The 14,827-nt window shown below is 43.3% G+C and overlaps 1 protein-coding gene across 1 annotated transcript in view; it reads left to right on the top strand.

Moving 5' to 3' along the window:
- Positions 1–14,827, top strand: part of SYVN1 (synoviolin 1) — a 50,539-nt gene that overhangs the window by 15,009 nt on the left and 20,703 nt on the right. Inside the window, exons 6-9 of the mRNA XM_068261424.1 lie at positions 5,885–5,988; positions 9,160–9,286; positions 12,240–12,339; positions 14,674–14,739. Of these exons, the coding sequence (XP_068117525.1) occupies positions 5,885–5,988; positions 9,160–9,286; positions 12,240–12,339; positions 14,674–14,739 (397 nt within the window). The remainder of the gene's footprint in view (positions 1–5,884; positions 5,989–9,159; positions 9,287–12,239; positions 12,340–14,673; positions 14,740–14,827) is intronic.

Raw genomic sequence — 14,827 nt, forward strand, 5'->3', positions numbered from 1 at the left:
GGAGCAGCTGAGACTGACACTACAAATGTAAACACAGCCTCACAGCCCGGCTGTGATTTATGAGGGATTGCAGAGTGCAGGGGGACCTTAGTGGGGTTTGGGATAGCAACAGAGGCTGGGCTGTATAGGCAGATCCAGCCTCTGTATGCAGATAACATTCTTTAAACACACCTCGGGTTCTCTTTAAAGCGGACCCAAACCGAACATTTTTTTTTTTTTATTCAGAATATTTAGTTGCACCACTCTGACACATACAAAGATAAATAAACCCTCCTTCGAGCCTATGAGCATTTCAGTGCATGCTTTTCACCCTTCTCTTTTCATTACTAGGATTACACAGGTGGCAGCCATTAGCAATTCTTTCTTTGCTGGAGACCATCTACTAAACCAGTTTGCCGGATTCTGACCCGGCAATATGAAAGGAAGGGAGGGGTTCCTCCAATAAATGTAAAATATTTTACATTTGTCATCATGCAGCCGAAAAAAGCTGCTATTTATTATTATAATTTAGAAAATAGATTTTATTTCTGAAATCTTGTATTTTTAATTTAGGCCCACTTTAAGCTGTAACAAACAAATGATTTTCTGTAAAGGATATTATGCTGCGGTTTATCTTTTAGAGCAGAGAGGAAGTCCTGGGTTTAGGTCCGCTTTAAGACATGAAGAATTATAGCTTAATTTTCATGAAGATCCATCATAGAATCATCCCTTTTTTTTTTTTTTTTTTTTTTTTTTAATATATAAAGTCATCAGCTGCTTTTTGGACAGTCAGATTTATTACAGCACAAAAGCATAATGTATTGTAATGTTGCAACAATATCTAGTATTAAAATGAATTGTGTATTTTGAACTAGTTCTATAGACTAGGGGGGGTTCAGTCTTTCTGGTTTTCATAGGGTTGGTGCACACCAAAACCCGCTAGCAGATCCGCAAAATGCTAGCAGATTTTGAAACGCTTTTTCTTCTTTTTCTGTAGCGTTTCAGCTAGCGTTTTGCGGTTTTGTCTAGCGGTTTTGGTGTAGTAGATTTCCTGTATTGTTACAGTAAAGCTGTTACTGAACAGCTACTGTAACAAAAACGCCTGGCAAACCGCTCTGAAGTGCCGTTTTTCAGAGCGGTTTACGTTTTTCCTATACTTAACATTGAGGCAGAAACGCATCCACAATCCAAAAAATGCCTCACCAAGGTATTTTTCGTTTCTGCAAAACTCCTCCCGCTGTGGTGTGCACCACCCCATTGATACATTGACCAAGCAGATCCGCAGCCGCAAGCGGATCTGAAAACGCCAAAAAAGCCGCTTGGTGTGCACCAGCCCTTAGGCCCGGTGCACACCAAAAACCGCTAGCAGATCCGCAAAATGCTAGCAGATTTTGAAACGCTTTTTCCTATTTTTCTATGGCGTTTTGCTAGCGTTTTGCGGGTTGCTGCAGCGGATTTCAGTATAGTAGATTTCATATATTGTTACAGTAAGCAGCAGGGAGGTTTCCTACCTCTCTAAAAGAAGGAATCATCAAGCCCCTTCTCAAAAAACCTTCCATGGATCCAGATGCTATGAGCAGCTACAGACCTGTCTCCAACCTCCCCTTCTTAGGTAAAGTTATTGAAAAGGCTGTCTATCTGCAACTTGAAACCAGGCTGTCAGTAAACATCATCCTGGACCCTCTACAATCTGGCTTTAAGAAACACCACAGCTGTGAAACAGCCCTCATCCAAGTCTGCAACGATCTGCTCATGGCAAGGGACAGAGGGGAATGCTCCATCCTAATCCTGTTGGATCTCTCAGCTGCTTTTGATACAGTTGACCATGAAATCCTGCTTAACAGACTGCAGGAGTACTGTGGCATCAGTGGATCAGTCCTCCAGTGGTTCAGATCATTCCTGACTGACAGAACACAGAGAGTATCCCTAGGACCTATAATGTCCAAACCTGCACCTCTACAATTCGGAGTGCCACAAGGATCAATCCTATCCCCTCTGCTGTTTGCAATCTACATGTTGCCACTCGGTACACTTATCCAACGACATGGCCTGACGTACCACTGCTACGCCGATGACACACAGCTATACCTGTCCTTCAAACCTGGTGGAACAGACCCTACCCCAAAAATAAACTCTTGCTTAGCTGAGCTTCAGGCATGGATGAATGATAACTGGTTGAAACTGAATGCTGACAAAACTGAGGTCCTGTTTGTCCAAAGCCAGTGCTCGCCATCAAAACAGCTCTATCCTAAAGCAACACCAATCAGGATTGGGAATTCAGACATAAACAGCTCCAACCTTGTGCGCAGCCTTGGCGTACTAATCGATGGGGAATTGAGTTTCAGAAACCAAATTTCATCTGTAGTTAAATCTTCCTTCTTTCATCTGAAGAACATTGCAAAGATTAAACATCTGATTCCCCCAGAGGATCTTCAAACCCTAGTCCACGCCTTCATCACATCACGGCTGGACTACTGCAATGCCCTTTATGCTGGCCTCCCCAAAAAAGACCTGCGTCGCCTGCAATTAGTACAGAATGCTGCTGCCAGACTGCTAACAAACCAGCCTCGCCACTGTCACATTACACCGATCCTTCGCTCACTGCACTGGCTACCAGTAGAATGGAGAATACTCTTCAAGATTGGACTGCTGACATTCAAATCCCTGCACAATCTGGGCCCTGGATACATGAAGGACTTGCTGAAGCTGCACCACACCTCTCACAACCTCAGATCAGCAAGTTCTATAAACTTGGTCACTCCCAGAGTGCACCTCAAAAAATCTGGAGACAGAGCCTTCTGTCATGCTGCCCCTACTCTTTGGAACTCCCTACCACACCCAGTAAAGACAGCACCATCCCTGGAGCTATTCAAATCCAGACTGAAAAGCCACCTGTTTAGCCTGGCATTTCCAGATTTATAAAATTCTTCCCCTGTACCACGATGGTCGGAGCCATGCTTATGCGCTTTGAGTCCCACGGGAGAAAAGCGCTTTACAAATGTTATTTGTTGTTGTTGTTGTAAAGTTGTTACTGAACAGCTTCTGTAACAAAAACGCCTGGCAAACCGCTCTGAACAGGCGTTTTTCAGAGCGGTTTGCGTTTTTCCTATACTTAACATTGAGGCAGAAACGCACCCGCAATCCAAAAAATGCCTCACCCCGGCATTTTTCGTTTCTGCAAAACGCCTCCTGCTCTGGTGTGCACCACCCCATTGAGATACATTGACCAAGCGGATCCGCAGCCGCAAGCGGCTGCAGGAACGCTGAAAAAGCCGCTCGGTGTGCACCAGCCCTTAATGTGGTTTGTGTGTGAACTAGGGAGTGAATTCCTTAATTATTGTGGGATTAATATCCAGTGCTCATCTAGAAGCCTCTGAGGCCTGGTGCACACCAAAAACCGCTAGCAGATCCGCAAAATGCTAGCAGATTTTGAAACGCTTTTTCTTCTTTTTCTGTAGCGTTTCAGCTAGCGTTTTGCGGTTTTGTGTAGCGGTTTTGGTGTAGTAGATTTCCTGTATTGTTACAGTAAAGCTGTTACTGAACAGCTACTGTAACAAAAAACGCCTGGCAAACCGCTCTGAAGTGCTGTTTTTCAGAGCGGTTTGCGTTTTTCCTATACTTAACATTGAGGCAGAAACGCATCCGCAATCCAAAATCTGCTGCAGCCCGGGAGTATGCGTTTCTGCAAAACGCCTCCCGCTCTGGTGTGCACCAGCCCATTGAAATACATTACCCTAGCGGATCCGCACCCGCAGGAGGATCGCAAACCGCAGCGGAAACGCTCTGGTGTGCACTAGGCCTGACTCCTGAGTGCTTTCTTCCGGCATTTTTGCTGACAGCTGACCGGCTTACTGATAGCTGCTGAGTGGGAATTGTCACATAATGCAAATTATTACCTGGTTTGCTGAATTGACTTCCTGTGTGAATATCAGATGCCGCTCCTCTACGCCTTTCCCCCCTCCCATCCCATTATTTCCACCATGAGGTGGTCTGAGAGGGGGCACCAGGTATAGTCTTGCATTGTGAACATAGAGCTGACCCTGGCCACCTACTCTGCTGCTAAGATATACATTTTGTGTCAGCACTACAGCTAAAAGAACCTCCCACTCCCCTAGCAATCAGGAACTACTGGGTGCTGCTAGACTGGAAATTTCAATATGTTTTGTAAATGGGTGTAATGCACTAAATTTTCGGCTTTGCTAGTTTAAAGCAAATGTACTGTCATACGTGCTAAAATCTCACTCACTCACTCACTCACTCACTCACTCACTCACTCACTCACTCACTCACTCACTCACTCACTCACTCACTCACTCACTCACACTGAAAACACAGGAGAAATAGTTAGTTGATCCTCCTCATTTGTTTAGTTGACTCTGACTATTCCTGACCATATGTACTTCTGCACGCCAGATGTCTCTGTCAATCATTGCTTCTTTCAGCTGGTTTATAGGCATGTTCATAGCTTCACACATGCTGTCTATTCCATCTTAAATTCTGTCGTCCTCTTCTTTTACCCTAAATTTTTCCAAGCATCAAGAATTTCTCCAAAGAATCTGATCTTCTCAATATGTAACCATAGTATTTGAGTTTTAATAGCAGTATCAGCCCTTGTAGTGAACACTATGGCCTTGAAAGGACATGCATGCTATTGTGACATAGCATGCATGCGCACAGTTTTCCCGGGCGGCAGGTATGCGATCAGGGACACGCCGTCACTGGGTAGTTCCTGCACAGTCTGCAACGACCCTCCCGATCAGGAAGTAAGTTCTGAGGTCGGTACAGAGTAACAGAGGGGAGGCACAGGAGATCGGGGGGAGCGGTGGGCATGAGGAGAGCCCACTACACGTGCCTGCTCCCCCGGTTTTAAATGTATATTTGTGCTACGGTATCCTTTAAAGAGTAACTGTCAGGCTGCAGAAGCTAATTTAAACCTCTATTCTCCTGTGTTAAACAGTTTAGAAGGAAGCCCAAAAGCCATTAGTGAGGATAAAAATCTCAGTTACCTTTGATGTGTGCTTATCAGCAAGGCTGTTAAAACCCAAGAGGACGCAAGCCGCATACTATACTGCAAAGCATTCTGGGGCCCTCCCCTCGGCTGCTAATGAGACGTTACAGCAGCTTGTAATCAGTCCAGCGCGTAGCACTGATAAATCTCCGGGCAGAGTACACTGCATGAGTCAGCTATTGTTCCTAGCCACATGGCTCATTAATATTCACTGCACACTGTGTTGTTCAAGTACGAGCTTATCTGTGATCAGGAAGCAGGCAGGACATGACGACACATTTGACAGAAAAACATGGAGCCTGCCATGAGCTGTCAGGAGCATCTATCTCTGCATATACTATATACAAATTCTGTGAAATCCAAACGTGGACAGTGAAATGCATATGTAATGTAAGTACAGCCAATCTTTAGCTACTGATATATGTGTTTATTTTCTCTGAGACCTTATACCTAACAGCTCCTCTTTAAGTATTGACTGGTTAGATCTTCTAGCAGTCCAGGGAACTCTCAGTAGCTTTCTCTACACCTGCAGTTCAAAAGCATCAATGTTTCTACACATGACGTGTAGATGTACCTGTCAGAGAACAATTCAGTATCAGTTCCTGTTTTGCTGGCCGTTAAATGTTTGCATACAGCTGCATTTGCTATAAATATCCTCCGAACCACAACTAAAATCAGGCTGACAGTCACCTGTGTAATGGCTGTACTGTGTTTAAATCTCAAGCTATTCTTGCATGAGTGTTGCATCATACTTGTGTCCTCATGTTAATTAGTTTCCGTATGTATAAAGAGTTTCTGTGTTTACTTTAACCATTACTTGTGTGTTGACTACAACTGCTATTACGGTCTTCATCTTTTGATTGCTGTCTTACTATACCTGCTGTCCATTTTTTCCAGCTCTGATGCTTCTGCTGGGTGTGCTGGATGTTTTGTTTGTGTCTCATGCTTACCATAGCCTGGTCACACGTGGGGCCTCAGTTCAGCTAGTCTTTGGTTTTGAGGTAAGTGAGTAAAATCTACACAAATTAGGGTTTGGAAAGAAATGAAATGTTGACATTTTATAATACAGAAAATACTTTTTAAAATAAAAAACAGAACCCTCTCCCTTCTTTCTTTTTCCTTTCATTTTTATACTTCTTGTATTAAAGGAAATGTAAGGCAAAAAAAAAAAGTTTCACTTACCTGGGGCTTCTACCAGCCCCATGCAGCTTTCCTGTGCCCTCCTAATCACTCACTGCTGTTCCATTGCCCCGCCACCAGCTAGTTCAGTTTTTGCCGACCTCTAGGTCGGCGGGCCGCATTGCGTCCATTTTTACGCGGGTGCAGGAACATTAACACATTTTTTTAGCGATGCAATGCGAAAAAGTTTTAGCGTTGCACCGCTAACGCTAAAAAATGTATGTGTTAATGTTCCTGCACCAGCGGGAATGCGCAAAAAAATGGACGCAATGCGGCCTGCCGACCAAGAGGTCGACAAAAACGGAACTAGCTGGCAGCGGGGGACTGGAGCAGCAGTGAGTGACTACGAGGGCACAGGATGGCTGCATGGGGCCCTATTTTTTTTTTTTAAATTTTTTTTTTTTTTTTTTTTTTTTTTTTTTTTTTTTTTTGCCTGACAATTCCTTTAAGTGCTCTGACATTTCCTCAAACTTCTTGCTGTGTCTCTGGAACAGGAAGGCAAAGTTAGCCGTTACATCAAGGACTATGATGCCAGTAACAGCCTGACAGGTTCTGATGTGTCTCTGCAATATCAAAAACTTTGCCTCAGTTTTTACTTTAATAAGGTGTTCAAGTAGGCATTTGTAGCCTTTAAAGAGAATCTGTATTGTTAAAATCGCACAAAAGTAAACATACCAATGCGTTAGGGGACATCTCCTATTACCCTCTGTCACAATTTCGCCGCTCCTCGCCGCATTAAAAGTGGTTAAAAACAGTTTTAAAAAGTTTGTTTATAAACAAACAAAATGGCCACCAAAACAGGAAGTAGGTTGATGTACAGTATGTCCACACATAGAAAATACATCCATACACAAGCAGGCTGTATACACCCTTCCTTTTGAATCTCAAGAGATCATTTGTGTGTTTCTTTCCCCCTGCATCGCTCATGCACTGAAGTGTCAGGCTGTTTCTTCCTGCAGAGTGCAGACAGCTCTGCCTGTATGTAATTCCTCAGTATGTGAAAGCCCAGCCAGCTCAGAGGAGGATTTATCCAGCTTGTAAAAGATAAGAGAAGAGAGAAGCTGCTCTAATCTAAATAATACAACAGGCAGTGTGCATAGAGGGGCCAGGAGGGGGGAGATGCATCACAGAACCACAACACTGAAGAACTTGGCAGCCTTCCAGAGACAGGCTGACAAGTCTGACAAGAGAGAGATAAGTTGATTTATTACAGAGACTGTGATAGTAGAAAGTGCTGCAGTTAGCCAGAACACCTTAGAATAGCTTTTGGAACGTGTAGGATGATAAAAAACAGGATGCAATTTTTGTTACGGAGTCTCTTTAAGGCTCTTCCACATTGCATGTGCTTCAATCCGAATGTTGAAGCGCAGGCGTGACTAATTAAATGGAATGCTTGCAACCCATAAAAAACAGCCCTGGCCAATCATGTTTACCCCTACAAGACCACTGTATGTCCCTGCTAGTGAACCTGTTTATGTAAGAAGGGTAGAACATAAGTAATTGTACACAAAGTCAAGTGGATACAACCACCATTCTGCAGCAAAGGTAGTGTTAAAGCGGATCCAAGATGAAAAACTAATTATAACAAGTAACTTGTCTATCTTTTCTAAAGTTTAGATAGTTTACAAAGCATATCTAGCTGCAAACAGCTTCAGCATTTTGATTATTTATTCCTGTGATACAATGACAGTGGCCATGTTCTGTTTGTCACATTGTTACAGCTTGCCTGTGTGTAAATTCAGTCCCCTCTCCTCCTCCCCTCTGCCTCTGAAATCAATGGCTAGTAGCCTCCTCCTGCCCAGACTGAGCTCCCATAAGCCCTTGCTACAGTGCCAATGCACAAAAGGAGCTGTGGGCTAGGCTTGTTTAGTTTATAGGGAATTAGAGTATTAAAACAAAACAAAGTATTTGGCTTGAGGAATGCCCTATAAACTATATGGAAGGAACACAATTATGCAATGAGAAAAGTTTCTCGGATCCACTTTAAGGTTCCAGTGCATTACTTCATTTGCAGCATCGATATCCGACAAATTCTATTATAATATCTGAATCTGCCAGAGATGGATGCTGCAACATAGCCACCTGATCCGGCATGCTGGAAAGATTTTGCTTAAAAGGGCTGTCCCCCCCCCCCCCCCCCCCCCCCCACCATTTTTAATGTGTTTTTCCCAGGCCCATGAAGAGTATTGAAACGGTGGTTAAAGTAAATTTGAAGTCACTTAAAGAGACTTCCCTGGTTTTCCACAGCTCCTCCGTTCCTGTTCTTGGACTCCTTTTGCTATATTTGACATTAGTGTCTAATATTGCTCACTGCAACGCACCCCTCCATGTACCAGTGCAGCCACACTGCACGGATGCACGGAGGGCCTGCACAGGCTTTTTCTTCTCAATTCACGAACGGTTTCGTGCCATTATGCAGGCGTGGCCATCCATGCACCTGCGCAGTGAGGCCACACTGTTACAGGAAGGTGAGCGCAGAACACAATGAGTAAGAGGGTTTCATCCAGCAGCCGAGAGGGTTCTGGGTATCTTGGAAGCCTCCTGAGCAGTTTTCTGTGTCTTCTCTCCATTGCCGCTGGGTGGCTGCACCACTTGACCTGAAGGCATTCTGGTGGAGATGTAGAAAAGACACAGGAGGAGGCATGCCAGCGGACTGGTGAGCTCTGCAACACACATTACATGGAGAGATTTGGCAAAAAAGGCAGCTGCACAGATTTAGACCATATTTATTGCTGAAATCTGTGTGCACTACAGTGCCAGAAATAGATTCCTCTCTGATCAGATTAAATCAAATAATGGCCATCTGCCAGTGTATGGGTACATTTTATAGGTTTGCTGAGGGATTTGTTATTTGAATGACTAAGTACACAGACTTCTGAGTAAAGATACTCTCATACAAAATAAAAACACAAATGTTATTTGAATAATTTCCTTGTGTTTTTGTTTTTTATTTTATTTTAATTTTTTTTTTTGTTTGTTTTTTTTTTGTTTAGTATGCTATACTCATGACCATGATCCTCACAGTGTTCATAAAATACATCCTACACTCTGTGGACTTGCAGAGCGAGAACCCATGGGACAACAAGGCTGTATACATGTTGTACACTGAACTTTTAACCGGTATGTTACAATATTGTAGTCTGTTCTTTATATACAAAGATGCCAAACCTTCGCACAGGAGTAATGGCAAAGAGGTGGTTCCTGTTCCACAGATGTTTCACTATGCAGTAACAATTGTACATCAGGCATAAACCCACTTAACATTATACATGGCAGTACAGTGGTCAGGCTCATACGATATAAGTGAGGACCTGTGCACAGCACTCTATGGCCTGTGGCTGCAGGATCCACAGACAACCAATACGTGCAGTGATGGGATAGCTAAAAGGCTTGGTTTACACTGGGGGTGATTGAGGGTGTTACCACAGCAGCATTGTGATTTGGTAAAATGCGCAAACGTGCTGCATGTAGAATCTGTTTGGGGAGTGATTCAGCTTGAATAGATTTGTAATTGCTAAATGTTAGTGATTGTATATTTTAGTGTGAACCATGCCTTAATGTAATCAGTGATTTAAGCAGGTTTTTTTTTTGGGGGGGGGGGGGGGAAGAAGGTCTTATTAATGCTATTGGACGAGTATGCAAGAACACAAAAATCACTATGAAAGCTATTTTTCTGCATTCGACGTCCAAATAAAGTGAGATTGTCAGGTTTTTGGGGGGGGATTTTTTTCTGGATGCAGGGGATTTTGCATTTAGTGGAAACGCACCCATAGGAAATCATTGCTGTGCCAAGAAAACAGATTTGCACCTAGTGGAAACAGGCACTTAAAGGAAACCTGAGACGGGGGACATCAAACATGTATACATACCTGGGGCTTCCTCCGGCCAGATCACTCCCATGCCGCCGTCCTCCGCTGCTTGCAGCCTCCGCAAATTGCCCTGGAAAGTCTTCTAGTCCTAGGCATACTGCGCAGGCTGGCTGTGCACATTCTGTGCAGGCTCAGAATGCTCCCAGCCACGGGAGCAAGACGGGGGAGCGCACGCGGCCTGACTGTGCCTACGCCGACTGGACGTCTTTCTGGGGCCAGTTGCGGAGGCTGCAGGCATCGGAGGACGGCGTTGAGGGAGCGATCAGGCTGGAGGAAGCCCCAGGTATGTTTACATTTTTGATATTCCCCTTCTTAGGTAAACTTTTAGGTTCCTTATTGTGATCTCTCACAAAAAAAAATAAAGCAGTTGTCCAGTAGTGTTTGACACAAACTGTTATCAATTTGAATTACGCACGCACGCACACACACACACTTTTGTAAGCTATGTGAAGCAAAAGATAAGGATCATGTACACAGGTTCCTGTTATCTTTAATCCTCCATTTTGTTGCTTACCGTGACCTTGATGTAATTACTGGATATACTTGTAGACAGGCTCACCTACAGATGGCTCCAAACTCTTGCCTGGAAAAAAGGTGTAAACGGTGGAAAAACCTGCTCCTTCAATGGGCCTGATTCACAAAGCGGTGCAAATTTTTTCGCGGACTTGAATCGCGGCAAATTGCGCGCGCAAAAGTCCACGAAAAAGTTTGCACCGCTTTGTGAATCAGGCCCAATGTCTCCTAGCCCCCCATACAGAGCACATATTGGCATGCTGCAGAGTACACCTTTAAAGCTTGCTTGTACCTATAGTACCGTAGCAAGCAAGGTAAGGAGCACCGATGCAAGAGGTGGTGTGCCTAAATCCCTGCTCCAGTACCTTTTGGGACACACCGCATCAAAGGTAAAGATGGGTTGGCACCACCAAAGTATTTATAGCTCTTTATTCATGGATTGTTCGCAGTAACAGATGCTTTTCTGGACTGAAAAGCCCTTTCTCAAACTTTTTGGGGTTTTGAGCAGTTTGAGAAAGCCCGAAACAGTGTCTTTTTTACTGCGACCAATCCATGAATAAAGAGCTATAAATTACTTTGGTGGTGCCGACCTATCTTTACCTTTGTACCTATAGTACCCACACCTGGTTTCGGCAGCAGTCCTTGCATCTTTAGCCTTCCTGCAAGAACTTAGAGCTTCACTGTGGTCACATGTTGCATGGATTCACATGTCAGTGAGCCTAGAGCTCTCGAGGGAAGCTCAAAGTTGCGAGAATGGTGTGAGGACTCATTGGCGTAACTAAGGAGCTTGGGGCCCTGATGTGAGTTTTTTACATGGGGGCCCCAAGGACTCCATTGATATGAAGCCCCAAGGACTCTATTGATATGAAGCCCCAAAACCTACTAAGGACAGCTGTAGTGTAAGAGGTGTATTTAGAGTAAGGAAATAGTTTAAGGATTAGCACTAGGTAATGCACATATTGAGGTGTTCATTACCAGCATAGCACCAATGCAAAGCTAATCAGATGGATGAAGGTGGGCCCCGCTGGTCCACGGGCCCCGATGCGGTCGCAACCTCTGCATCCCCTATTGCTAAGTCACTGCGAGGACTACTGCCGGATAACTTTATATAGGCATGGAGAAGTTGACCCCCTCACATTGGATCTGGTATACAAATGTCAGCTTATCTACAAGTATATGGTAATTGCTCTTCACATCTAATTTAGTAAATCAAACACAAGGAGTAGTTCTATTTAGGATCTAGTATGTAGGCACAATACATTTCAAACATAAGGAACTAGTGAAATATAAGTGACAAAACTAAAGCTGGCCACTAACGGTCCAATTTCTAGCGAAAAATCGTTCGGGCGATCAGAAATTCTGATCGGATTGGTTGTAAATAATCTCCATTGGTGGACACAATCGATTATGAACGAGTGAAAAAAAAATGTCGCCCGAATGAATTTTCGTTGAACGAAAATTTGGATTTTCTTGGTGGTCGTGATAGATAGGAAGCAATGATTGGTTAGTTGATGGTGTAGTGAACGATTTTTCGTCCGATCAGAATTTTCTGATCGCTCGAACGATTTTTCGCTAGAAATTGGACCGTTAGTGGCCAGCTTAAAGAGATTTTGCTTTATTAAGAGTGTGCAAGACCATCAAGCCCATAGGGATACATAATTGTGATAGTTTTCCTTTTCTGTTTCACACAGGGTTTATAAAAGTTTTGCTGTACATGGCTTTCATGACAATCATGGTCAAAGTTCACACGTTTCCTTTGTTTGCTATTCGCCCAATGTATCTTGCAATGAGGTAAGATATTAGAGAAAAGTGCTGAAATACAAGGTTCTTCTTTTGTCTCTAATACAAAGTTTTTATAGTGGCTTTTGCATAATGAGTGTGTTGTAGAGTTCTTCCATTATTAGTCAGCAAAACCTGGACCAGTATTTATAGTTAATTAAAAAAATCAAGGAGTACTTGAAAAGTATTTACATACTGTTATGTAGTACCTCTAATACACAGTACAAATGTGGGTGGTATTTGGCCAGAACAAAGGGGTACATGATATAATGTTCAGAAACACTGCTCTAGGGTACCTTTTTAATGAAAGCATATATAAATATTTGCAGACTTTTTATATATGACATTGTGCAGTAATTCAGGAGAGAAGATTACAATCTCAAGACAAATGATACTTAATGACATGATGTAGAAGGGTATGGGGGCCATGCCTCATCTGAATGGTGAGTTGGGGACCACCACATGCAGTAGGTAAGGAAAGGACCAATAGGTAGTGTTGAAGGTAGCTAGTTATTAGTAAATGTGTGAGCATAGCAGAAGATGGGTAGGCAATGCTGTACTGTTTTGGGGGAACCATTAAATGTGTCAAAGGTAGTGGAAAATTATTTATGATTAGAAAGGGAGTTCCACTGAATGGGATCAGCCCAAGAGACTTATTGTGTGTGTGGATGGGAGGAGGTTATGAGTGAGGAGGACATTGGGTCCCTGGAGAATCACCAAGGGGTAGTTTTAGGGTGAATTTGTGTTTTTTGAGGTAAAGAGGTATGGTAGTTTGAATTCTAGTCTCAGTCATTGAAGGTATTGGCAAGCTAAAGCAGCAGATCATTCATGCTTTAGGCGGAGGTGAATTTTTTTTTTCTTTTAACTTGCATGCACTTTGCAAAATTCTGTTCTCTTTGCTTTAGTACTCACAATTATTATTTTTTTTTTGTTATAGTGCCCCTCCCCCCCTCCTCCAAAGTTAGGGGTACACTGCATGAATATAATCACTTGAGGCCATAAGGGTTTTTTGTCATTGGGGACCTAGACACAGATAAAAACGCAGCAGATGTTGTGATGTTCCCTCTTTTACAGCTTTAATGTGAAATTCTACTTTTTAATGCCATTACTTACAAAATAAGCTCATGCAGTCTAATGCTAGGTACACACCATACAATTTTCCGATCCGATCTGATTTCGGATTGTTTTTTCCGATCAATTTTCCATATATGTGAATGGAAAATTGATCAGGAAATCAGATCGGACATGTTGGAAATAGTCGATCTGGCAGGTAAATCTGCCAGAAAATTGTGTAGTGTGTACCTAGCATAAGGTAAAACTATAATCTCTCTGTACCCTGGAGAGCTTAGTAAAGCACACTGATAAGGCTCCCAGGAGTAACTGGAAGTAAACCTAATAACGATTTCAGGCACTTAAGAGTTTATTTGTAGAATTTTATATACCAGGTAGTCCTCGGTTAACGAACGAGATAGGGACTGTCGGTTCGTTCTTAACCTGAATCTGTCCTTAAGTCAGGATAGCCCCCTTTGCCCCCGTTTTTAATGCAGAGTAAGTGCAGCGGAAAGTAGATAGGGGACATCTCACCTGATCCTCGGCGGTAGAAGGTCCCATCGTGCTGCCCGGAAGCTGCGCGGCCTGTCCTCTCGCTCCGTCCACTGTCCTCCCGGCGGCTTCTCATGTGTCACATAATGACGCAATCAGTAGAAGCCCCCTAGTGGCGGCGCCTCCTGATGCGTCATTATGCGACGCATGTGAAGCAGCCGGGAGGACAGTGGACGGAGCAAGAGGACAGCCGCGCAGCTTCCAGGCAGCATGATGGGACCTTCTACCGCCGAGTATCAGGTGAGATGCCCCCTATCTACTTTCCACTGCGCTTACTCTGCATTAAAAACGGCGCAGAAGAGGTAGTCCCCGGCGGTGTGACGTCATCGCGGCATGTCGGTGGGCGTTCGTAAACCGGGGACTACCTGGTAGAGTTACTAATGTGTTGGAGCAGAGGGAAAATGTATTGTAGTTTTTGCTTTAATCCAGCATTCTACTTATGTAGCATATTTGAAAATTATGTGGAAAAGGGGTCAAGTAAAAAAAAAAAAAACACATATCAAGTCATCATTTATTATTCCAAATACTTTGCTACAATTATCAAGAATAGAATTTTAGAATCGCCTCTAAACCCTACTGCTACTTTTGCTTGACACATATCCTTATATGATTAGGTTTATCTATCTCTTGCTCTTATTCCTTCTGCTCTGACATCTGCAGTTATTGTTCACAGGAATTGTTAATAATCTGCATGGACTGTTCTTATCCACATTTCATTTATTGTTTGTTTTTACTTTAATACAGACAGTTTAAGAAAGCTGTAACAGATGCCATCATGTCAAGGAGAGCCATCCGCAATATGAATACCCTGTGAGTACCACTGGAGTAAATAAGAGGGGTGCAGACTAATTTAGAAAACAGGAATGGAATCTGCTACAAGTAAAACAAAGCAATGTTT

The sequence above is a fragment of the Hyperolius riggenbachi genome, chromosome 11 (assembly GCF_040937935.1).
Source record: "Hyperolius riggenbachi isolate aHypRig1 chromosome 11, aHypRig1.pri, whole genome shotgun sequence".
NCBI lineage: Eukaryota > Metazoa > Chordata > Amphibia > Anura > Hyperoliidae > Hyperolius > Hyperolius riggenbachi.